Source organism: Mesocricetus auratus, unplaced genomic scaffold, assembly GCF_017639785.1.
Source record: "Mesocricetus auratus isolate SY011 unplaced genomic scaffold, BCM_Maur_2.0 Super-Scaffold_100011, whole genome shotgun sequence".
Classification (NCBI taxonomy): domain Eukaryota; kingdom Metazoa; phylum Chordata; class Mammalia; order Rodentia; family Cricetidae; genus Mesocricetus; species Mesocricetus auratus.
In genome coordinates this window covers 26,251,396-26,277,598 of record NW_024429195.1, presented here as the reverse complement: position 1 = coordinate 26,277,598, position 26,203 = coordinate 26,251,396, and the positions used below count along the sequence as shown (strand labels likewise).

The following is a 26,203-nucleotide window of genomic DNA, read 5'->3' as shown; positions in this document are numbered from 1 at the left end:
GGTCAGAATAGACCTAGACCCGAGTGTCCCAAGAGGAAACTGAGTAAGCCCAGGCTCCTTGTGTTAGTCAGCTTCCTGTTCCTGGAACAATCAGACAGTCAACATAGGAGGGAAAAGGTTGGCTTTGGCTGACAGTTTTAGAGGTTTTGGTCCATAATGGGTTGGTTGATGCTGCCACTCCTGGTGCTGTGGCGGGCATGTGTGAGGAGCACCGCTGTTTGCCTTAGGCCAGGGTGAACAGAGAGCAGGCAGATGAGCTGTCAGGGGCAAGGTTCCTAATGGCCTGAAGATCTGTCTCCCACACTGCTAATCACACCATCCTGGACACCCCGTTACTATCCATATGTTTTTACTACACTCAGCTGTGCCAGTGTAGGACAGAAAAGGCCAGGTAGCCTTATGAACCCAGGTGATGATAGCGGGACATTGCGGCACTGAGGGAAAAGCAGAGGAATGAGAGGCAGCCCTCTGTGTTGCAGGGAGGGGAAAGATGGAGCTGGAGTCACACTGAGCAGGAGGGGGAGCAGACACTTCCCCTCGGAGGTAAGGGACACAGCTGTAGGAGGCGGCTCTGACCAGCAGCACCGTAGATCTGGAGTGTCATTGGCAGGGGTCTGGCACGGATCCTATTGGAACAGGCAAATTGTAGATTGCTTCCTGGTTTACAGGTTCTTCCCATGAAGTGCAGATCAGGGGTCTGGGCCCTGATGCGCTGACATGTAGGGTCAGGCAACCATCTTTTTTTTCATGTTTTTTATTAGCGTGTATTCATTCCTCAGAATGATTGGCCTCATTGTGACAATTTCATACATGAATAAAAGGTACTTTCCTATCTCCTGCAGTATCCCTCCTCACACACACACACATACACACATACACACACACACACACACACACACACACACATGCACGCACGCACGCACGCACGCACGCACGCCAGCCCTGGGCTCTCCTTTCAATTCCTTTACGGTCCTATTCTACTTCCACATTATTTTTGTTTTTCTCTAGATTCAGCAAATGAGAGAAAAATACAATGCTCACCTTAATCTGATTTATCTCTAGTTCAACTCATTTGCCTGCAGATATCCTATGTTCTTTATTATGACTGAATAATACCCCATCGTGTACATTTTCCATGTTTTCTTTCTCCGTTAATTTAGTTTTTGGTTATGATTAGTACTGTGATAGTGAGGGAGGATGAGATCATAGTAGGCAGTCAGAGAGAGCGGCCTGTGGTGAAAACAGTGTAAATGGATGTTAGGCATAAAGGGAATGTAAAGGTTAAAACAGTGGAGCAGGAACACTGATGCAGGTAGGTGTGAAATAGCCAAGTGGACCGCAAAAGACATTGGCTTTAAGAAGCAAGGCCAGTGATGGCAGGCTTGCTGGCTGGCTTCCATGCAACCTTTCCTTCTTTGGGAAACACACTCTGGGTCCTATTTTTTAATCACATATTCTTGCTTTAATCCATTGCTTCTGGGGCACTAGTTCAGTAGTGTGAGATGTAGTAAGGATGGTTGATAACAAGTCAGACCTATTTTAGGAACTCCAGACCATACTAGACAAGGCAATAAGCAAGAACCCTGCAGCTGCTTTTTGGTAGTTGTGAGACCAAAGAGCTTCACATAGCTAACAGCATTTGGGATACCTGCAATGTCAGAGAAAGCAACACCAGCCAGACTGGCCAGCAGAGAGTCAAGATCAAGACTAACAATGCCAGGCCGGGTGTTGGTGGCACACACCTTTAATCCCAGCACTTGGGAGGCAGAGGAAGGCGGATCTCTGTGAGTTCAAGGCCAGCCTGGTCTACCAAGCGAGTTCCAGGGCAGGCTCCAGGCTCCAAAACAATACAGAGAAACCCTGTCTCAAAAAAAAAAAAAAAAAAAAAAAAAAAAAAGAAAAGAAAAGAAAGAAAAAGACTAACAATGCCAGAGAACTTAATATTATTGGTTGACAGCAAGCCACCTGTAAAGTGGGAAGGGAGGAGCACTAACTGGGTGACTGACAGCCAACAGATAGTCCCAGTCAATAAACCAGAGTCGGAGATGGGCAGAGCAGACTGCAGCCAGCCATAACTGGGTAGGTAACACAGGAACAATGCATGAGCATGCCCTTGTTGTGCTGGGGGACAGGCCTACTATATGTGGACCCTACGTCGGTTCAGCCCACGACAGTTCAGAGGAAAGGAACAATCTCAGAAGAACTGAGCTCAGCCTTCAGGGAGCTTCTGCTGAGGTTCTACAAAAACCACCAGAGGAAGGAAATCCAGCAGCCTTCTCCTATCCCCTCCCACTCAGGAGTTGTTCTCATGTTCCTTTTGTTTTGTTTGTTTGTTTTTTCCTTAACTCTTAATAAAGCTTGTCCCCAGTATGCATGTACCCGTGACAGCCCTTCTCTCTAATTTTCATTTGTGTAAGAAAATGAACTTGAATCCACTGTCCCAGGTCAGTCTTTGGCATCTTAGGTCCTCGGTTCAGTGACCTGAGCTAAGCAGTCAACGATCCCCTTAGTCTCAGGGACCCTGCATCAGCAGCTTGGATGTGCAGAGCTTTCTAAGGGATGCTGGTACTGAACCCTTTAGGTATATGGTAGTTTTTTTAAGGTTTGTTTGCTTTTGTTTTTTGTGTGATTTGCTTTCTTACTAGTCCCTGTACTTACCGCCATCCTTTGTTGATATTTCATTTTCTTGGTTGCTTCTTTCTTCATGTGCAATGATCATTGCCTTAGACCCAGACAGTAGAATGCTCCAGACAGTCTTGGAAAAATAGGTATAGTGATACAAGGTGTGAGTTGAGCAACATTTTACATATGTGTTTATTTGTTTCTGGTCTTAGAGTAATATATTTGCAGGGGTGAGATGTCCTTTCAGGCCTGAAATACTTCATACTTCAACTCAGAGTATCTCTGACAGAACGATTTGGGGGTAGGGTAGGGTCGAGAGGTATTTTACAGGCTGCAGACATATTGTTTGGAGGAACCAGAAAGGATAATTTAAGCTGGGGATGAGCCGGTTAAGGGAAGCAGACCAGGGAGCAGATGGGGGATGGGGACACAGAAAACAGCCTAAGAACAAGCAAGAGAGATTTGAGTGGAAATGGAAATGCGCATACTCAGGCTTCTGAGCCTTCAGAGTTTGGCACTGACTTTACAGTGGCTCCGAACGTGACTGAGGAGAGCAGTGAAAGAAAACAGAATGATTTGTTCTCACAGCAGGGGAAGGACACCCCTACCCCCACCCCACCCCACCGTGGTTTCAGGCTCTTCAGCTAGGGTGGAAGTGTCTGTTCTGGAGCCAGAGGCTGTTTACCATTCTCCTGAGCCTATTTTATGGCATTTTAAGAACATTTTATAAGCTCCAGCAGTTGCTTCTCCACTCTAGAAGTGGAAAGAGTCAGGTCATGAAGAAGGCTGCCTCAGTGGGAGGATGCCTCTCAAGGCTTGGTGTCCTCATCCATCCTCCCAAAGCCCAATGCAAACGATTGCTTGGGTCAAAGTACACTTTCATATTTCTTTGTAGTATAATTCTTTGAAAAAGTATATTAAAACTGACACATAGTTGTGCACATTTATGGAGTAAATAGTGACATTTCAGTACATGTTCCCAACGTGAAGATGGGTAATGGTCATGAGAGCTGGAAGAACATGGATGATAAAGAGGATGGAAGGCATAGCTTCTAGGGTACCTGTGGCTGGCACAAATTAACTGCATCTTCCCAGTTGCCTGGCAGAGAAGATTTGCCTGTTCCTAATAGAAAGGAATGTTAACTATGTGAGAGGATGGCTTCTCCAGTCACTACTCTCCGTCTTACATTTCTGGTGTGTCACCCGCCTTGCTGCACAAAGTAAGGTCTACAAATGTCAGGATTTTGTTACCTGGATGTTTCATATATGTAGACTTTGCTCTCTATCTTTATCCATCCATCTGCCAGCAAACTCTGGGGTGAGTCAGCATCCTGCCACGGTAAACAGTGATGCGGTAGATGTGGAAGTGATGACATCTTCGGCACACCGACTCTTCCCATGGACATGGGTCTGGTGGTGGGATTGCTGCCTCTTACGGGGCTGTGGGTCTGGTGTTTTGGGACCTCCCATGCAGTTGTCCGTGTGGCTGAGCTCATTTACTTCCCTCCAGCAATATAAGAACTTTATTTTCTCTATACCCTTGATATTTTTTTATCCTTTTGATAGAAGCCAAGGCACGATTTTTGCAATTTCTGGTGACCTAATCCTTAATGGATGGTGTCTCAAGAAGGATACCATGGCATGCCTCGTGCTCAGCTCTGACCCCAGGCCTTGTGTGTGTCAATTTACAAAAGTGGTCCTTACTTCCTTGATGATTATGGAAAAACTCAAGACTGCATGACTCTCTGGGCCGGGTTATAAGGACTTTTGACTCTAAAGGCTCATAGGTATAGGGAAAGAAATAAAATGGGCACGGGAAACAAAAAGAGTATTCTTATGTTAGACAGGCATTGGGGCTGGCCTGAGAGTATTAAGTGTGTTTCTGTATTGGAAAGCCATGAAGATAGACCATCATTCAAACATGGGTTCATGGGCCTTTGACAGAGTTGGGGGAGGCGGAGGTGGAATGTTCTCCTTGGCTGCAGTGCTGCTCTGCCCCACCCTCACTTCCGCCCACACTCCGTCTGGCCTCATCGGCATTCCTCTGGCGAGGCTGTCACAGCTCACCTCTTCATCTGTGCAGCTACTGTATTGCTGTGGGTGTCAGCCATTAATAACCCTGGCGGTTTAAATGAGAATGACCCCCAGAGGCTCCGATGTGTGGTTTCCAGTTGGTGGAACTGTTTAGGAAGGACTAGGAGGTGTGGCTTGTTGGAGGGGGTGTGTCACTAGGGGTAAGCTTTGAAATTTCAAATGACTCACCGTTCTCAGTTAGCTTTCTCCACCCCATGGTTGTCTTACAATGTGAGCTCTTAGCTGCAGCCCTGCACCACACCTGTTTGTCTGCTGCCATGCTCACCATTATCATGGTCATGGACTCATCTTCTGAAACTGTAAGCCCTGTATAGATTCTTTCTCCTATGAGCCGCCTTCATCATGGTGTCTCTTTATAGCAACAGAAAAGTAACTAAGATAATAACCAAAGCAGATCACGTAGGCTGGTACTGTTGCATACTGCATACTTGATGGACTTTCGTTTATCCTGAAACCTCCCTTATGAGTCTTGTGTCTCATTGGTTCCAGTGCTGTATTTATGTATTGCTGTGTAACAGACATCTCTAATCCCAGTGCCCTACATTTCACTGTTAATCATGTTCCTCAGCTGTACAAGGTGCATGTCTGCTAGGTCAGGGTTCTTACACAGACACACACACACACACAGAGACACATGCATGTGCACACACATGCATGCATGCATGCACACACGCCTCCTCTGTGACATGAGAAGTGACTTTTCTTAGATCTGGCACCTAGGCAGGGTAATGGAGCCCGGCTCTCCTTGCTCATGAAGTCTTTTCGCTGAGGTAGGTTTGAGTGTCTTTACAGAGTGCAGTGGTTCAGGGAGGGAGTGAGCTCCTTTCATCCCTTTGACTGAATCCCACAGTGTGTCAAGACCACCTTAAGTGTGGGGAGGACCACAGCAATGCAGAGCCCAGAGCTCCTGTTCAGTGCAGCCACAGGGCAAGACTGTCAAGTGCCATTCAGAGGTCACCTCCCCTGTCTGTGTGTTAACTCCATCCTGGGCACTGCTAAATGCACAAAGGACAATGAGCGGTGCTGGCACTGGGCAGAGAGTCCGGGCTGTTCCACGTCAGTCTTGATGTGACCAGCATGAACTCCCCTTTTGCCTTCTCATTCTGTACCAAAATGCAGACCTCATGAGAGCTGGGCAATTCTTCCTGTGTTGGAGACTCTTTGGCACCATCAAAATCATGAGTGTTATCTAACACTGGAGAACTGTTATAACCCCCAATCCTTCAAATGCTTTCAGTTCAATGCATTCCTTTTGAAGAGCCTGCAGTGTCTTTATCATTCTGATTACCTGAAACTCACTCTACTATACCTCAGGAATCTCATTTGTCTTTTTCTGCTCCACTTGTAGAACTCAAAACTAGAGCCTGTCATCCATGTCCCCAGAGCCAGAACGGGGAGGTGATAGAATACCTCAGCAAAATGCAATGGAGAGGAGAAAGGGTTTCTTGGGGCATACAGTTTCACAGGGGACACAGCCATCATGGCGGAGAGGTCAGAGCAGCAGGGATGTGAGGCCTCACCAGGCAGTCAGGAGAGAGACATCATACCTCATCTGCACACAAGAGGCAGAGCCAGACTGTAAGACCTCAAAGCCCACCCCTAGTGACAGGTTCCCCAAGTAAGGCCCCACCTCATTAACATCCTATAACCTCCCAAACAGCACCACCAGTCAGGAACCAAAATACAAATGTGAGCTTATGGAAACATGGCACATGCAAACCACAACAGGAAGTTAACTTGAGAAAATTGAAGAGCGTCCGTGTTCAGGAATATGCTAGAACACAGTGATACCGTGAGGCTGGCTGAAAACTCTGAAGGCTGGGTGTGAAGAAGGTTCCTTGTGGCTTTTCATGTTATTGAGGATTAAGGAGGAAAATGGAGAAGGAGGTTAGAAGCAAGATGGCTCTGGCATTCCTGTGGCATTGTCTGCTGACTGCCTGACCCCTCAGTGGGTCTATTTCTGTAGCTCTCATTTCTTGGGGGAGTATACCTGGCTGTGCTGTGGTACCAAGCTAGGTACACAGAGAGCACTTTATGGATGCTGTGTGATTAGGCAAAACCAAATTAGGGTCAAACTCTAGTAAGCACAAGGGGATGACCCTGAGTCAAAGCAAGGGGAGGTTTCCTTGTCTGAATTCTGGATTCTCCTCATCTTCACACACCCCTGCTATGGTCTGGGTGCTGAGGTGTCCCTGAGTCCGTGAAGGCTTTGCTAGTGATGCTGCTGACAAGGAGGAGTGCCTCTTCCTGATGCTGTAGAACATGGAAAGGGAAATCTAGCATGTTTCCTCTTTAGACCTCTGAGACTTTTGCACCAGATGAGATTTTAAATACAGGACATCACAAGACCTTCAATAGTAGACCCACAGAAGCTACTGCGAGTCTAACAAGTTTAACCATCAGCCACTGGTCCCAGTCTGTGAGTGGCAGCTGTGTGTTCAGCTCAGGAGCTGCCAGTAGAAAGATGGTGCCTACTTTAAGGATGTGACCATGAGGAGTCAGCCTGCTGACAGTCAATCCTAGGCCACCGCAACACAGGGAGAACTATTATTTCCGCCCTGACAAAGAAGGGGCCATTTCTTCCTGGAGACTTTGAGGCAAGAAAGCAGTTTTCAAGCTCCCTACAGTGTCTCTTAGGAAAGGGAGGACGAAGGAGGTTTTCCCTGCAAGGCCCTCGGAAATCTTGGAACTGGACCTCGGGCTCTTGGCAGGGAGCAGGGTTTTCCAGAGTGGAGCCCGTCAGTGATTGAGGGACGTGCTGCAGGGCTATTTTCATGAGACTCAAATAAAACTCTCTTGTCTCCAGGCTGCTTTGGAAGGTGTTTTCCTAATGATTTCCCCAGTCACACAGAATGGCTGTTCAGTTGCTGGAACACTTTGGGCAGCTTCCCGTCTATCCTGGGCTCTGCCTGCCTCCTGCATACAGCACTCTGCTGTTCTGGAACCGCCTGCACTGAGTTTTGTAGATGAATGTTGACTCTTTAATCCAGGAAGAAGTGCCAGGAACACAAACAGCCCGGGTAACTGGCACTCACCCGAGGGGAGGTCCGGGGCCAGCCAAGCCACTTGCATTATCTCCACCGGGCCCTTACCTAACTCTGAGAGAAGACAGGCACTGTGGAAGTGTCCAAGAGCATTTCAAAAGGGAAGAAAGAGCTGCCAGGAACAGGCTGGAGTTGGGAGGCAGTCCTCTCTTGGGTACATTGGATCAGTTGCAGAAATACTTGCTTGCAGCTTACATTTCTGGCTAATCTCTTTCTGAACCACTAGGAGTTTAAGATATTCTAGCTTGGTTAATGATTTTTGTTGAAGGAGTTTCATATTGGTGGTCACAAGTTAAATGCCAATTTAAAGTGTGTGTGTGTGTGTGTGTGTGTGTGTGTGTGTGTGTGTGTGTGCGTGCGCATGTGTGGTAGGACCCTATCAGGGCTGTCTGTCAGCTGGGGATTGTTTTCTACAGTGTCACAGTTCTCCACTATGCATTCCTACTCTTCCGTCTTAACCACAAACATTCTCCACTGTTAAATGTTTCCTGTGTGGCCCTGTCTTTGCTTTTGTTACCCTATTTTAAATTAGTGAATTAAGAACCATTGTTTTTCTAGGAGAGAGTTTGGATTTTCAACATTAGGAGGAGCTAGAGACTTGCCCCAACTCCTCCCTCCATCCATAGCCTCTCCATCATTAGTGTCCGGCACTGCCCTTGTACCTTTGTCACAGGAAACCCACACTCACTCATCCCTGACACTGAGTCTGTCTTTCATGTCAGTGAAGCTGCTGTGCATTTCAGGGGTCTGGGAAGATGCAGTGTGACAGCATTTCTGTCATATATCACACGCAGTCATGTCACTGCCCTGGGAATCCTGAACTCTACACATTCACCCCAGCCTCCAGTAGCCACAACTTCCTACCTTTCCTGCATGGCTCTCATGCCTTTCCAGAGCTGGTCACTCATTTCTTTTTAGTCCTGAGCTTTATTCTATTTCCTGGATGATTGTTCTGTGATTAATAGAAAGATAATATACTTACAGCCAAGTTGTAGCTAAATAAAGTTGCAGTGGGCAGCCCAACATTTTCAACTTCTTTGGAGGTGTTATGCACTTTTTGTACAAGTACCTTCGGATCCTTGAATGCTGAAACAAGCAAAGGAGTTGGCAGGGAATTTTCAAGAATTCATTTATTTCATAAAATGAAACGTTAGAAATACCAGCCATTGTTTTCAGTGAATGTGTTCCTCAGCTGCTGGTATTGGCCAACCCTGACTAACATCCGACTTCACATGGCTTATTCCTGCTAGGACTAGGGCCTCCTGTTGCTGGTCTCCTCAGACAAGGGAGCCCGTGCCCGCCCACAGCTTCCTAAGGCCTCTTCCAGCAGACACGGCCTCTGGGTAGCACAAGTGTGCTTCATGAGGTACATGCGCAGAATGTGTAGGGATCAAATGTCTGGAGCCACCACAAGTTCCTGGGGTTGGTTACTAATAATGAGTTTCAAACATTTAGCTGTCTGAGGCACAGAAAGTCTTGTTCACCCTTACCCCCCAACCCTGCACCTTCTGATGCTAACATAGGGCAGAGAGGTATCTGAGCCACAGCTTCCCTCTGCCTGGCCCTCATTTGACTCAGGTGAAAGCAGAGATGGCAGATGAAGGAAACTGAGAATTCCTACTGAGTTCTGAATAATTGAGAGCTTAACAAGTTGAATAATAAGCTATCAGGGGAGTTAAAAGCCATAATGACTCCTATTAATTTTTGTACATATTCCTATGGTGGTAAGAAAGATGGAATCATTAACATTTATTTAATCAACCAAAACTTCTCTTCAGAGTTTTGTATCATATTGTGCTTTTATGACATAACACATATTTAAATCTAAGATACTGCATTCAGATTGCACAATCTGCAGGAGCAGAGACCATCTATCTAAACAGAACCTGGCTTAGGTCTTTGGGCAGCAATGGTTATAGGATGAGGAAATCTACAGGCCCTGAGGGCAAAGCCTTTGGTCTGTGTGTGGCTTTGGCCCTGATTTCTTAATTCCTTCCATTCTTATTCTACATGGAAACTGAAGCCAGCAGAGAGAAAAATAGCCCCTGGAGGAAACTCCCTCCTTCACATGACATAACTTCTTTCAAATAATTTGTAGAGCTTGCTGCACAGACTAAAAATGTTAATTATCAAACTAAGTACAGATTTTGAGTAGTTGACTGATTTTTTGTATTACATTTTAAACTTTGGGAGAGCTGAAGATTAACTCAGATGCAGCAGTATGAAATAATGTAGATTTCATCTCCCTTCTTCCAGCTCCCCCCATGTTAACATCTTACAAAGTTATATGGTTCATTATCCCAGACATGGTACTGACACCAACACAGTGAAGGCATAGACTACTCCTGTCTTAGTTCTGTTCCTGTGGCCCCAATAAAATACCATGAAACAAGCCACTTAAAGGAGAAAGGGTTTGTTTTGGCTCACAGTTTAAGGAGATACAGTCTATATGGCAGAAGATGGGGAAGACATAGGGGCAGGACCAGAGGCTGGATGGTCACATTGCAGCCACACTCAAGAGACAGAGGGTGAACAGGAAGTGTGGCCAGGCTCTAAAGTCTCAAGCTCCAACCCCAGAAACCCACTTCCTTCAGTAAGGCTCCACCTCCAAAGGTTCCACAACCTCAACAGCTAGGGACCGAGTGTTAAAAACACATGAGCCCATGGGGACATTGCACCCAAACCACAGATCCCCCATCACAGAGACGCTCTGCTCACTGCTATACACGTCTACTAACCCTCCAGCACCATGCCTGGCAGCTACAATCTGTTTTTCATTACAGTGATTCCGGGCCATGTATTTATAGAAACACTTTAGGAACATTTCTCCATTGAACACACACTTTTATAGGGGAAGCCAGGTGTTTATTTTTAGCTTCATGTGCTTGGCCCTGCCTTGTTTTGCCCTGCAGAAGACAGTGTGGGTCCTGAAGGCTAAATTCTTGAGGCATCAATATTATAGCCAATTTTGCCAAAAAAAAAATGCCCCTGCCAGAGACTGACAACACTTTCTCACTTAAACTATATAACCCCCACAAAGCAGGCCAGAGAGAGTCCATGGTGCCTGCATTTGGGGCTCTTATGTCTCTGAACTAGTCACCAAGGCAAGGGGGAGGGGAGGGGAGAGATGACTTGGTGGTTGAGAGCGCTCGCTGCTCTCCCAGAAGACCTGAACTTTATCCGCATGCCAGGAGGCTCACAACTTCCTGTAACTATAGCTCCAGGGAATCTGATGCCCTCTTCTGGCCTCTGTGGGCAACCGCATGTACAAGCAAATGCCCTCTCCATGAATCCATGTAACTTAAAAAGTAAATGTATAGAAAAGACAGGCAAAGAAAGGATTGTCCGTCAGCTCCCGACTGTTCATGAGCAGGGACCAGGGCTCTCTTGTCTGTCTCTACACTGTGTCCACTTGACTCCATGTTGCATCCAGAGCTTCGGAATGCCACAGTCTGCTCTAGATGATGCCACTAGGGATGCAAGAGCCTTTGACGTGTACAGACAAGCCACTGGGCTAGTAAAAGAATGCCACCACAGTGAGACCTTGTCTAAAGGGGAAAGAGGATGGAAGATGAAGGGTTAGACCTCATCTGACATGTTTCTAGACTTGTACTGGCCTTTCTTTGTAGATAGATAGCCCGGATGTGTCTACTGTAGGTAATGGAATGACAGCCTGACAGAGGTGCTCCGCTAGGAAACTGAATTTTTGTGGATTTTTATTGATCAGAATGGCCTGCAATGGTCCCATTCTTGGCATGAATCAGATAAACAACATGTATAGATTAAATGATGTGCCTTAGAAAAAGGATAATTATGGCAGGGGAGTCAGAATTTAAAGCACTAATTTCTATTAAATTTTACGTAATTTATTATCATTGACCGTCTCAAGATTCCTAAGTGAGTAGGCTTTCCTTTTCCCTTTCTCTGTTTTCTTTTCCCCTTCCTTTCCTATGTGACACCCAAATATAACCTTGTTTGCAAGCACAATTTTTAAATAAACTATATGCATGTCCGATACGATTGATAAAATTTAATTTTCTCGTTGAGTTATGGATAGGGTGGAGCAGGGGATTCTGAGTTTGGCATGGTAGACCATTGACGAGGATTTTAAAAGCCTTTTACTGAGAAGAGCCTTGCAAAGTCTCTAAGCCCATCGGCTCACACACATGTGTGTGGTTGGGCACTCCACACACGTGCAGAAAGTTGACAGCTTCCATCTGCAGCAGTGGCATGCTTCTATCACTCCCACCTCACGTGTTCAAGGGATCCCAGTGGCGGCTCCTGATCAAAGACAGAGTGGGTCTCCGGTGAACTGTGGTCATGCTGTAGAATTTGGTTACCAGGGACTGGTCAACTTTTGTTCCAGGGATACAAGGAAACCTGGTTTAGTTATCTATTGACTCAAATGCACTTCTGTTAGAAAACTAGTGCATGCCACCACTCAGTCAGACACAGTTAGTCTTTCTGAACCAGTGAGGAAAGAGTATTCGAGGATACTTTGTGTTATACTGCCTGTCGCTGTAGGTCAATACAGTGACCTTGAAGTATGGTTTTAGCTGCTTTCAGACTGTTTTTGTGTGCAGGGTGAGAAGTTTTTCTTGGGTTTCAAAGGCCTTGGCTGAGAAATGACTTTATTGCTGGCCCAAGTAATGAAAATAAACATGGCTACCCTGAGAATTGCAAGTGTGTGAAGGGAGAGCCTTCGTAGGTCTTGGTCACAACTTCATTTCCAGGTCTTGAAATAATTGCCAGTGCATGAGAGGTGTCTGAGCCGGAGCTGCTGAATGAATGAAGAAGTTAGTTATAGCATAATGAGCCGGAGGCTCTGTGGGATGGGCACTGCTTCTGTGACGGTTCTTTGGGGACCACTGAGACTGTTTTATGATACAGAGAGTGGGGCTTACTATGGTAAGATTATGTACAGGGGTGTTGACACTTAGTGGGGGATGGGAGAGGAGGAAGGCTCTTATTATGTAGCCCTGGCTAACTAGAACTCATTATGCAGACCAGGCTGGCTCCAAACTCACAGAGATCTACTTGCCTTCTGAATGCTGGGATTAAAGGCATGTACCACCACATTTGGCCAGGAATGAAACTTTAAAAAAGATGTCCCAGACATATTTTGTAGATTGTATTTGCTCTGTCCTAGAAAGTCTCTTGCCCCTGATTAAATACAAGGTTTCCTAACAAATAGGCAATTCCCCAAATCTTAAAGCAAAATAGGTAACATAGAGGTTATGGTGCTTAAAATCAGTTTCTCTGTCTCTTCTTCCCCTCCTCCCACCTCCCCAGTAGTCTTCTCCTAGAGCAAGTGTTTTATTGGTGCAGATGAGAGGGTACCACCGCCAAGGGGTAACCCTGCTGCAGAGTCCAGCATAGCGGTAAAACTCAGGCTTTTGTTAAACGCTGCTACCATAGTTTCAGCAAGCTTCCTGTGTCTGACATCTTTCCTGGCTATTGCTCCGACTGTTGCAGTCTGGTCTCCCCGAGGGTTGTTTGTGTTCACAGTTCAAAGGCCTTGCAGAGTCAAGGCCAGCAGGTGCATTTTAGCCTGTTACCCAACTTCTGGGCTGTGATGATGATGGTCTCTGAGGTCTTCCAGGATCCCAGCTTTGATGGGCTCCTTACAGCTGACTCTTATTCCTACTTCCCAGGTTGATGCTACCCTAGGGAGAGAATTTTTTTCTTTTTTGTTGTTTTGTTTGTTTGGTTGGTTGTTTTTTTTTTTTCAAGACAGGGTTTCTCTGTGGCTTTGGAGGCTGTCCTGGAACTAGCTCTTGTAGACCAGGCTAGTCTCTAACTCACAGAGATCGCCTGTCTCTGCCCCCTGAGTGAGCCACCATTGCCCGGCTGAGAATTGTTTTTAAGTAGCTATTTCCTCCATATAAGTCTTAGACACTGCTATTACCATTTTTACATTTATTTATGTAGCCACTCACAATATGCTTATGGAGACCAGACAGGAGGACAGCCTTTGAGAGTTGAAACGGGAAACAATGCATATATCATGAACTAAACCACAGTCTTATTTGGATGTCACCACTTTTCCCATTGGTGTCATTTTTTCTGGTCTAGGATCCAGGCCAGGCTATCATGTTGAATTGAGCCTTGATTTTTAACATAGAAAATGGTCCCATCTGTAAATAATCACACTTTCCCTTAGTTTCCAAATCTGTATACAAGAGCGTGATATATATGTGTGTGTATGTGTATGGTATGTGTGTATGTGTGTAAATGTGTGTGTGTGTGCATGGTGTGTGTGTATGTAAATGTGTGGTGTTTATGTATGGTATATATGTGATATGTGAAGAATGTGTATATGGTATACTTGTGATATGTATGTGTATGGTGTGTGTGTGTTGTGTGTGTGTGTGTACAATTGTGTGTGTGTGCATTGGGTGCACTGTGTGTGTGTGTGTGTGTGTGTGTGTGTTGTGCGCACTGTACTCTTGCCTAGGATGGAATGAACGACTTTTGTCTTGTGGGTTCAGCTTGCCCTGTTCCTTGCACACACGTGAGCACTGTGGATTACGCTCATGCCTGTTCATCAGCGGCTGCTTCACCCTCTCCTGGGAGGGGTCACCGACTTGACACTCCTGATCTGCTCTGGGCGCAGCCTGTGCTCCCCAGAAGCCCACTTCTGAGCATCTCCCTTCACTTGTATGTAGCATATCTTATTTCTCTAGCTGACCATCTTCTGGAAATTGCCATTTGGATTTCCTATAGGCACTCTGATTTTAGTGTGTCCATTGGGAATATCTTCCTGCTTTCTCTAGTTGGAATAGTGCTTAGCCATCTCCCAGCTGCCCAAGGTGGACATATCCCTGTGTCTCTCTTCTGAACTCTCTCTCTCCCCACCTCCCTGCCTCCCTTTCCCTTCTCCCCTTCGCCTTTCCCTCTGTTTTCACTCCTGGTAGCTATGTCCCGAAGCCTCTCATATGTGTTGACTACTGTCCAGCCTTACTGTTTCTGTCAAACTCTCTTTCTCTGATCTCATGCCACACGGCCAGGCTCTTGACACAGAACCCAGAGCAGCCTACTTACCAGTATACTCATGCGGCCATAGCTGACTGCCTCATACTCCATCAGCAGACCAAGCCATCCAGCTCTGTCCTTTCTGCTATGGATGTTATATAAGATGCTGTCTTGCTAGTTGTCTCTTTTCTTGAGCAACTGTTACTCCCTTTTCCATTCAGTTTTCCCTGTTCCCAGGAAACCTCTGATCTCTCATGTTAGGTGCATCTTTGGATGTGCTACGTACATATCTCTTAGTAACATCATGGCTTGGATATTAATCCCCCACCCGACTCCCCATAACCCGTGCATAAAATGCTTGACTACCACTTCACGGACTTCAGGAATGAATCCATGGCTGAGTGGACTGTTAGGATATTGGGGCCCAGTGACAGGAGGTTGGTCACATGTATCTTCTTACTCAGCCATTTCCCTGCCTTGCAGCTTTCCATTGGCATGGGGTGAGCAGTGCTATTCCATCCTGCCTTCTATGCCATGATACTCTGCCTCACCACAGGCCCAAAGCAGCAGAACTAACTGTGCTGGCCAGTGTTTGTCGACCTAATATAAACTAGAGTTATCCGGGAGAGAGAATTTCAGGTGAGGAATTTACTCCATTGGATTATTCTGTGGGGCATTTTTCAAATTAATGATTGACATGAGTGGTGCCATCTCTGGGAAGGCTAAGCAAGTCAAGGAGAGCAAGCTAGTAAGTAATGTGTGTCTGTAGTCCCTGCTTCAGTTCCTGCCTCAGGCTCCTGCCCTGGCTTCCCTCAAGGATAGACCATAAGTTGTAAACTGCAGTAAACTTTCCTTCCCAATGTTCTATTGCTGTGAAGAGATGCCATGGCTAAGGCCGCTCTCATAAAAGGAAGCATTTAATTGGGGCTGGCTTACAATTTCAGAGGTTTAGTCCATTATTGTCATGGTGGGAAGCGTGGCAGCATTCAGGCAGACTTGGTGCTGGAGAGGGAACTGAGAGTTTTCATCTTGAACCTCAGACAGCAGGAAGAGAACAGTGAGCCACCAGGCCTAGCTTGAGCTTCTGAAACTCAAAGGACACCCTCAGTGACACATTTCCTCCAACAAGGCCACACCTAATAATGCCACTCCCTGGTGAGCAAGCATTCAATTCTGTGAGTCTAGGGGGGGCGGGGGGGCATTCTTATTCAAACTACCACACTTAAGTCGCTTCACACTGGGGCATCAACTGACTCAATCCTTTGACTCTGTGAGCCAAATTATAATCTTTTCTGCTGGGAGTTGTGCTCTCATCTTTTTTGGAGACAGTCTCTCACTGGCTTGGATTTCACCAAGCAAAGTAGTCTGGCTGGCTATGGAGGCCAGGGACCTGCTTGTCTCCTCAGGACTGGCATTACAAGGACCAGCACTCTGCCCAGTTTATATGTGGGTTCTGGAGTTGGATCACAGGTCCTTGTGTTAGATTAAACTCTTTTACTGACAGTGTCACCTCAGCCTTCCATGTCACTGGATATCATGTTGATTTTAAGAATGAAACTTCTTGGGTAGGATCATTTATTTGGACCATGCAAGTACAGTGGGCACATCAGTAAGGATTGCATGCCATACTGGTGGGGTTAGTGTTTTTACACATCCTGTTGAAATAAATAGTTGTGGTGCTAGCAGGATAAAGATGGATTATGTGATGTCTACCCGATCTAAAAGGCCAAGGTTATTGATAACGCCATATTATTGATGAGTTTATTCTCTGTCAGTTTCTAATTCTTTAGACTTCTGATATACATACACAGCCTTGTGTAAAACGCCTGACCTCATTCCATTGTGGACTGTGCTGGTTATCTCTGGCTGGACCTCTTGCCTTGGTCTAAGGTGTCATGTGTTGCCACACCAGCCCGACTCAAGGAGTTCTTTTCATATTTTCCACATCTATTCTCACTTTCAGCTTGTCTGCATCTTTCCACCCTCACCATAACAACAAAATAACAGGAACCAGTAAACACTGCTTACTGATAACACTCAATATTAACAGCCTCAATTCCCTAACTCAAAGACATGGACTAACAGGTTGGATTAGAAAACAAGGTTTGTCTTTCTGCTGCATCCAAGCAACATACCTCACCATCAAGAACAAAAGACTAAGATATCACCTTCAGGTAAAAAGAATGATTATGGCTGTGCTTCAGCTTTTGTGAATGGATCATCTGTACATTGAATTAATATATTTCGGTTTGAATGCCTTTATGACATATCCAACTCTGGTTATTTTTTAAGCCTCTGCAATTAATATCCACTTCTTAGTGGACAAATGGCTGACAGCATCCAGGCATACGACACCTGAGGGATTGGTAAAGGAAGCTGGGTGAGTGACCCTGAATGAGACATTTAACCTGAGGCTAACACTGACCTATGTACACATTGATGCCCCAGTCACCGCTGGGACTGGAAATACACATTAGGAAGGGTGAAAATGAGGGGAAGGCTTGGAGCAGAGGTGACAGACTGTGCAGTTCTGCCCATGGCCTTGCACACAGCACAAGCTAGAGTGGCCTATATTCCACACGTCACCTATTCTGGAGTACCTTGGATCTGGCCTGGTGACTGGCACATAATAGTACCGAAATCTAGAGATTTCCTGCTCCTGTTTGTTTAGGTTCCGTGTTTTGATTGTGCTCTCTTCATTTTATTTATCTTTTAAGTTCAGTAGAAGAGTTTGGCCCAGGTAACTATTCGCTTTACACAGCCAATGATCTCTGGAGCCGGGGGTGACTTTCACAGAGAGATCTGGAAATGACATGCCCAGAACTCTTTTTTTTTTTTAAATATGAATTCTCAACATGCATAAGATAGCATAGAATCATGGAATACCATGTTTCACATAGATCTGAAACACATCAATTGTGTTTTAATTATCCTGTCTACCCCATACAGACACTTGTACTGTCAGAGTATTATAATGCTAATCTTATATGGTAGGTCTTGTTTTATATATATTATGATTTCCTGATAGGAAAAACAGCATGCAATAATCATTGCAGCATAGTTATATCTAGTAATTTTAATAATTATTTTAGGGTCTTTTGGAAGCTGTTCTGTGCTGTTTCCTTAGCTAATTGTAAACAGTAGGGAAATTAAATTTACCTTACAATCATATTTCACTGGCTTCTAAAATTTTGAACTGTCATCAGGGTTTTCTACTCCTGTGGGCAGTGCCCAGATGGGCCCATGTGCTATTTGTACTGGAGGACTTATGACTTCCTCTCTTCTGGGACCAAACACGTTTGATGAACACTCTGTACCGGACCCTGCTATAATGACTTACATCATAGGTTTTCCTGGGCAGAGTTGTGAGAAGTTTGGCAGTAAAGTTTGGTATTATTCTGAGTTTGAAATGGCCCTCATGGGCTTACATAGTTGACTATCTTGTCCCCAGCTGGGTGCTGTTTGGGGACTCTGCTGGACCTGGCTGTAAGAGTGGGTCACTGGAGGAGATAGTCTGGCCCTGCTTCTGGTCCCGTTGATCTACCAAGAAGGAAGGTGTGGTGTCACAATGTCCCCTCCCACTGAGCTTCCCACAGTGCCTTCCCTGCTACAGGGGACTGTACCCCGACACCCTGAAATGAAACAGACCTTTCTTCCTTTAATTTGCTTCTGTCGGGGATTTGGTCACGCTCTGGGCTTTGTTAAGAATTCACAAAATTCCTGGATGGCAGTGGCACATGCCTTTCATCCCAGCAATTGGGAGGCAGAGGCAGGCGGATCTCTGTGAGTTCAAGGCCAGCCTGGTCTATAGAACGAGTTCAAGAACAGCTAGGGCTACACACAAAGAAACCCTGTCTTGAAAAACAAACAAACAAACAAAAAGAATTTACAAAATTTATTTGACCTCAGGACTTGTTTTTATTAATATTTGTTATCCAAAATACATTTTGGGGAAGATTGTCCTAGCAGGGAAATGCTTCCTCAAAATAGCAAAATACAAATGTTTAACTTCATTTTTACTCTCAATTAATTAGATAATTTTTGTCTAAATTACATTTATAATCAGGTAACTTGTGGTTTTGTTTTCCTGAATTCTAAGTAATATAATGTAGTATAGTAGGTTGTACTTTGTAGGTCTCACTGCATGAGCAAGCCATGTGTATGTTGGGCTTCTACAGATATTTATAAAATAAGAAAGGCTAAACAGAAAGTCCTTCAAAAGGAAAGACAATACATTGGAAAAAAGGAAAGATAAGGTAGAAATTAGAGACGAGGAAGCCAGGGAGACAGCTCCACAGGCAGCAGTGGACTGGACTGCCCCTTATTTGCGAAAAATTGGCCAAACATAACTTTAAAAACATTTAAGCAGTTGCACAGACGTCTTACATATGTCCTCATTTCCAGGTAGTCTTGAGATACATTTAGTTTTATTAACAACAAAAACAAAAAATCACCACAATTTTGTTGTAACTAACACATAAATAAAAACACCGCACAGCTGGTTTAAGAAAGCCATTCAAATGCTTTCCCAGGCCCAAGCTCAGCCTATCTCAGTAAACTCAGTGAGTGGTCAGGATGACCATCCTGAAGCCATGGAGCTCAGTGGACGTCTGTGTGGTAGGAAGGGCATCCTGAAGCCATGGAACTCAGTGGACGTCTGTGTGGTAGGAAGGGCATCCTGAAGCCATGGAGCTCAGTGGACGTCTGTGTGGTAGGAAGGGCATCCTGAAGCCATGGAGCTCAGTGGACGTCTGTGTGGTCAGGATGACCATCCTGAAGCCATGGAGCTCAGTGGACGTCTGTGTGGTCAGGATGACCATCCTGAAGCCATGGAGCTCAGTGGACGTCTGTGTGGTAGGAAGGGCATCCTGAAGCCATGGAACTCAGTGGACGTCTGTGTGGTAGGAAGGGCATCCTGAAGCCATGGAGCTCAGTGGACGTCTGTGTGGTCAGGATGACCATCCTGAAGCCATGGAGCTCAGTGGACGTCTGTGTGGTCAGGATGACCATCCTGAAGCCATGGAGCTCAGTGGACGTCTGTGTGGTAGGAAGGGCATCCTGAAGTCATGGAGCTCAGTGGACGTCTGTGTGGTAGGAAGGGCATCCTGAAGTCATGGAGCTCAGTGGACGTCTGTGTGGTAGGAAGGGCATCCTGAAGCCATGGAGCTCAGTGGACGTCTGTGTGGTAGGAAGGGCATCCTGAAGTCATGGAGCTTTGCACAGTCTTACACTTTCCTCATCAGCTGCACTTTTATTCACTATCTACCACAAAGAAAAAAAAGACTATGACAGAATTGAAGCTAGAAGACTTGCATCCATTGCCTGTGTTCTGCCTTTCCTCATCACCCAGCACCTCTTGTTCTTCTCTGTAAATGCCATGCCCAGCTTGCTCCTGTTTGTACATGCGCACAGGTATGCGCTAGGACCAGCATGTGAAGAAGAACATGAGAGTTTTGTTCTATTTTTGAGTGTGGGCCACTGATTTAATATTATACTTTAAAACTCCACCTGTTTTCCTGAAATTTTCATGACTGTTTCTTTACAGTGGAATAATACCCATTTATTTGTTGAGGATAGCTCGGCTGGGTCAGTTTCCTTGCTGTAGTAAACAGAGCAGCAATTTGTGCTTGGGCATGCCAGTCTGTCTGTGGTAGGGTGTAAAGCCTTCTGGGTATATGCCCAGGAGTGGAACAGCCGGAGCACACGGTACCTGTTCAAAACCATGCATGGTGAACAGGGCCACATGGGGCCAGCAAGGGTACTTGATCTCCAGCCTTTCCTCCTCTGTCTTCTATGGGCACAGTGGGGCATGGCATGAGGGCTCTGCATCTGCTCCTTCTAGCTCGGCTCAAGTGATGTCCACTCCGTTCCTTCTATACCTTGCTGCCTGCACACTGATCAGCACCTTGCTAGGCAGGGTGTGTGTGTGTGTGTTATGTTGTGTGTGAGTTTGTGTGTGACATGTGGTGTGTGTGAGTTTGTGTGTGATGTGTGTGAAGTGTGTGGTGTGATGTGTATACACTGTGTATGTTGGTGTGTGTGGTGTGCTATGTGTGTGGTGGGTGTAGCATATGTGTAGTATGACATGTGGTGTATGTGTGGTGTGTGTTTGTGGTGTGTGTGTATGTTCTGTGTATTGTGGGGCTGCCTCTCTGCTCTCTGGTGCCATAAAGATCGTTTTTCTCTGTTACTTACAGTCAAACTACAACTGCAAGCAGAAGAGAGAGGGGTCGTGTCTATCAAGGGCGTGTGTGCCAACCGGTACCTTGCTATGAAGGAGGATGGACGGCTGCTGGCTTCTGTGAGTAGAGTCTCTACGGGGTTTCTTTCCTTTTACTTTGTGCAGTTCTTCAGTAGCATTTACTGAGTCTGTTCTGGCTTTAGGTGTATCACATGACCTTCATATTCCTCTAGGTAACAGCATTCTCTGTACTTCTTAGACTTAGGACTCAAGTAGGGAGGGACACACAGTGCATGTAAGGTCACGGCCAGGCATTCTGTGTTCACAGTGGCTCCAAATCACTCCCAAGCTGGATAATTGACAAAGCTGGGTGCAGGGCCCATGATTTTCATTTGGTAGCTAACAACACTCTAAGACCCTCTGCAAGAGAAGCTCATGCTCATCGTGTGCAGTATGCCAGATGTGCTGGACAGCAGCCTTACAAAGCTCAGTATCAAGTGTTTTCTGACCCTAATGGGTCCACTGTGCAGGAAGGCAACCAAAGTATTAGTGTAGTGGGTGGGTATTTTACTGGCTTTCTTCTGTATTTCACACATGTATAGTATACACACATGAGAAAGTTAGAAGGCCTTCGTGGCCTTGTTCTGTGATAGAGGACTCCCTCCTAGGCTTTACCTGCAGTTTTCTGCAGTCACAGGGCCACATCTGGACCAGAGTTTGTGCCTGAGAAAGGAGCTGCAGACTGGACCCTACCAAAAACACAAACAGCATTTGCAGGGTTGGCCTTGTTTTGGTCATAACTGGCTGTGGACTGCACTAGTCCCGAAGCCTTGAGGCTACGTCCTTTCTGGATCACAGTGAGTCTTCAGGGCAATCAGGAAAGGAACTGGTCTCAAGAACATAGGCTGAATTGCTGGTTCATCTGCAACGATTAAAAGGCTCCAAAGAGAGAAGCTGTCACCTGCCCACCACTATCTTGTGGTGACTTGATTACAAATGAGAGGAAACAAGTTAAAGATGATGGAGGTGAGAATAGAGCTGTCTAGGTCTTTTTAGAGGTCAGACCCTTTCTCTTGACAAATAGATGTCAAGCTTCATAATGTACTAAAAACTAAGTGGTGTTTCTGGTCCCTTCCTCAGTGCAAGGTGAAAACCATCTCATCCTGCCCTACTGAGTCTTACTGGGTTTCTGTCCCCTTAGTGCATGCCATCTCTTCATGATGCAACAGATTGCCACCAAGTTGATGAGAGTAGAGTCAATTTAGTAAAGCTTAGAAATGTGTCACAAACTCAGCTACGACAAAGCCCAACTGTTAAACACACACACACACACACACACACACACACACACACACACACACACCCCATTCAAGAGTTATCAGGCTCTTCCTAGGAGGGCACCAGCCAGATCAGTTGTGATAACAGCTGGTGTGTGTTCCAGCCCCCATCAGAGAGGACCCAGTCCTTCCAAGTTACGAGCTAATCTCTGGACTCAGCATCTAGTTTGGATGGCTGTATGCTGGCTGCCATGAATTCTCAGCAAGTCCCTCTTCTCTGCTGGTCAGGGTGGACTGACAGTCTTCTAATGAAGAAGTAAGTGCTGTTCCTCACAGCACGAGAGGTGCCCATAGCCTCTCTAAGGGGCCTTTCTCCAAGTCAGATCTGCCAATGTTGAGCTGTCAACAGTAGTGACTTCTGGAATAACTACAGTGTTCCAATCAGGAGCCATCATTTGGGGATGTAAATGTGCCTCGTGTCTGGAGAAGCTGTTTGTAAGTGTGTACTTACCCAGGCTTAAGTCTGTCCACCTTCTAGTTGACCTGACATCACCCTGTGTGTGATGGCTACACAGGATTTCTGTGACTGTTACCCACTGAATGAAAATGAGGACATGACTGTGTCTAGGTATGATTGAGGAGAAGGTGTATTGTAGATGTGAGGCAGAACAGCCAGAGGCATCAGAAGGGTCCAGACTGAACATGGCCGGCAAAATAGACCAGGCAATATGAGGAGGAAGGGCAGAGGGCAAGCAAGGAAGAGGAGGGGAAGTAAATGAGGGAACCCGGAGGCAAGAGTCGGGGACCAAGTGTGGAGAACCAGGAGAACCAGGACCAAGAGGACCAGGAGAACCAGGAGAACCAGGACCAAGAGAACCAGGAGAACATGGACCAAGAGAACCAGGAGAACCAGGACCAAGAGAACCAGGACCAAGAGGACCAGGAGAACCAGGACCAAGAGAACCAGGACCAAGAGGACCAGGAGAACCAGGACCAAGAGAACCAGGAGAACAAGGACCAAGAGAACCAGGAGAACAAGGACCAAGAGGACCAGGAGAACAAGGACCAAGAGGACCAGGTAGACAAGGACCAAGAGAACCAGGTAGACAAGGACCAAGAGAACCAGGTAGTCAAGGACCAAGAGAACCAGGTAGTCAAGGACCAAGAGAACCAGAACCAAGAGGACCAGGAGAACCAGGACCAAGAGGACCAGGAGAACAAGGACCAAGGGGACCAGGAGAACCAGGACCAAGAGAGCCAAGAAGGAGGCCAAGAGGCCAAGTGGACCCAGAGAGTACATGTCAGAAATGGCTGGGTTTTATGTAAAAGAGAAGCTGGGGGAAGAGAAAGGAATAAAGGAGCTGGGGAGGTTTAGAGTAGGGGTAAGAAGTGCTGAGCGGAGCCAGGATAGATACTTGTGCTGAGAGAGCCTGACAGGGTCCACTTAGATATGGCAATGGGCTCCTCAGTCTTTTGTCTTAAGTTTCTTTGGGACCTAATACCCACTCTGTGATTCCTGTAGTGGTCCCCAAGCACATTCATCCTCTTAGAGACAACAGTACTTCAGAGAGTTGTGCTAGTTTTACTGGTAGTTGAAGGTAAAAGAAAGGACCTGTGTGTCCTATAGCACCTTTACAGGACAGTGGTCTGAACCCATTTGGGCTAAAGATTGCTCATGATTTAAAACCATGTGTGTGTGTGTATGTGTGTGTGTGTGTTCTCATTTGTATGGATACACGTGCTGTTGAGGCCAGAGCTCAACCTTGGTATAGTTCCGCAGACGCTGTACATTTCACTTTCTTTTTCAAATTTCTGTTTATTTACATGTGTGTGACTGTTTGTATGTGTGCCACATGTGTGCAGTTCCTGTGGCGGCCACACGAGGGCAAAAGATCTCCTGGAACTGAATGGAGTCACTAGGCGGTTGTGCACTTTGTTTGTTTTGCACACCACGATCTCTTGCTAGAGCTTGCCAAGTAGGCTAAGCTGGCTGAAATGAAAGCCTCAGGGTCCTTGGTCTTCACTTTGCCAATGCTGGATTGCAAGCACATGACAACACACACTTTTTGTCCTTTTTTTTTTTTTTTTAAGATAGGGTCTTACTATGTAGCCTTGACTGGCCTGGTACTACCTATGTAGACCAAGCCGACCTCAGAAATCCACCTGCCTCTTCCTACTAAGTACTATGATTAAAGAAATGTCCTCAGGTCATCATGCTTGCATGGCAAAAACTTTTCCAGCATCTCCCCAACGTTTGAAAACATTCTTAAAAAGAGACTTTCCTCTTTTCAAAAGTAGGGAATATGAGTGTCCAAACAGCGGCTGTACCTCACTGCAAAGACCTGTATTTGGAGGCTAGAGTTGTAGTTCGTTGATGTATGACAGCCTTCTTATGCAGTTTCTTTTTGTTTTGTTTGTTTGCTTGTTATTTTGTTTGAGACAGTTTTTCTGGGTAGCCCCAGCTGTTCAGGAACTTGCTCTGCAGACCAGGCTGGCCATGAACTCACAGTGATCCACCTGCTGCCTCTTGAATTCTGGGATTAAAGGGACCTGTGCCAAGCATATTTGAGGGGTTTTAGCAGTGAGATGAATTCTACACTATAGAAGTAGTGGGAAGTAGTGTTTTAGGGTTCAGTATGCAGCTCGAAAGTCTGCACTGATCAAATGTGTCAGAACAGAGCTTTAAGAGAAGTGGCTTCATGGTAAGATGATGAAATGCTAGATTGAATGCAGAAAGTATGGCCAAGTGAGAATTACTGCTCTTAGAAACCATCGCCAACAATTATCCATAGCCTTTTTATAAGATTGAGACCACATTGGCTCTTAACTGTTCCCATTTGTGGTTTTTATTTAGTTCTAAAATGCTCAACATGGACACTTCCATCACATCTGTTTTTAATTCCCAGAAGGGGTACGATCAAATGCATTTTGAGATTCTTATTGAGCAAACTCCTTCATAAGCCAAAACTGCAGAAATCAAAGTACTGTAAATGAGTAAATAACTCGGAGAACTGAGTGTGCAGAAGTGGCCATAAGGATCAAACCTAAAACTGAGAAGAGGACCAGTGCCAGTGCGTGCACAGGGGGGTGCTGGGAAGCCGTGGGGCGTCTTGCTGTGCACAGACTTTTCTAACTGTGGGCGCCATCTGATCCAGTGAGGCCTAGAGAAGGGACAGAACTTGGTCAGAAATCGTGCACATTAGTTAGGGGCGAGGCAAAGCTGAGCCCAGGCTGCCTGACTGGCTGGAAGCCATCGTGGACATCCTCCAGTCAGGGTGGACTCTTGGAAAGGGCCATTTAAGTTTCCTCAGAGTCTGTAGTCAGTACAGTTAAACCACAGACTATAGTTCACTCAAAGTTGGATTTCTCTGGCCCTGTTTCTCTCCTACTCACATTCTGCAACATAGTAGCTTTAGCCTATCTAAAATATTTTATTTGCTTATTAATTTAGCAGATGTTTATTGATCGCTGATTATATGGCAGGCATGGGTACCACAACAGATATACTAAACTGCCCTGGCCAGCAGGGCACAGTGAGGGTCCAGCCCACAGGAACCTGGAATGACGGGACAAGAGACAAGAGAAGGTGGCAGCAAGACAGCATGGCTGATCAAACTGCATTTAATGAAAATTTCGTACGAGGTTAAATAGGGAATTGAGGTAGGGAGGTGTGGCAGAGGAATGCAAGACAATGAGGGAGGAGCCGTTGCCTAGTAACCAGGCCATTGAAGATAAGTAGGTGTAGGCAAGGTTAAAGGGTCACAGAGGGAGGAGTTAAGTGATCTAATTGTGAAATGTTTCCTTTTTGACATCTGCTATTACTGTGAGCCCAAGTTCTATTCATTAGGAAGCTGGGGAGAGGATGGACTATTCTTAAAAAAGGCTGGCAATATTTACAAGAGGTTCTAAATAACAATGATCGCTCTGACAATTCCTCTTTTTTTTTTTCCAAGTAAGAAGGTGAGCTATTGACACTATCTCACCACGAGTGGGAGCAGGGATCCTGGTCC

At 45.9% G+C, this 26,203-nt stretch overlaps 1 protein-coding gene across 1 annotated transcript in view; it reads left to right on the top strand.

Annotated features, from left to right (window-relative positions):
* Positions 1 to 26,203, top strand: part of Fgf2 (fibroblast growth factor 2) — a 60,806-nt gene that overhangs the window by 22,198 nt on the left and 12,405 nt on the right. The window contains exon 2 of the mRNA XM_005069694.4: positions 20,933 to 21,036. Coding sequence (XP_005069751.1) covers positions 20,933 to 21,036 — 104 coding nt within the window. The remainder of the gene's footprint in view (positions 1 to 20,932; positions 21,037 to 26,203) is intronic.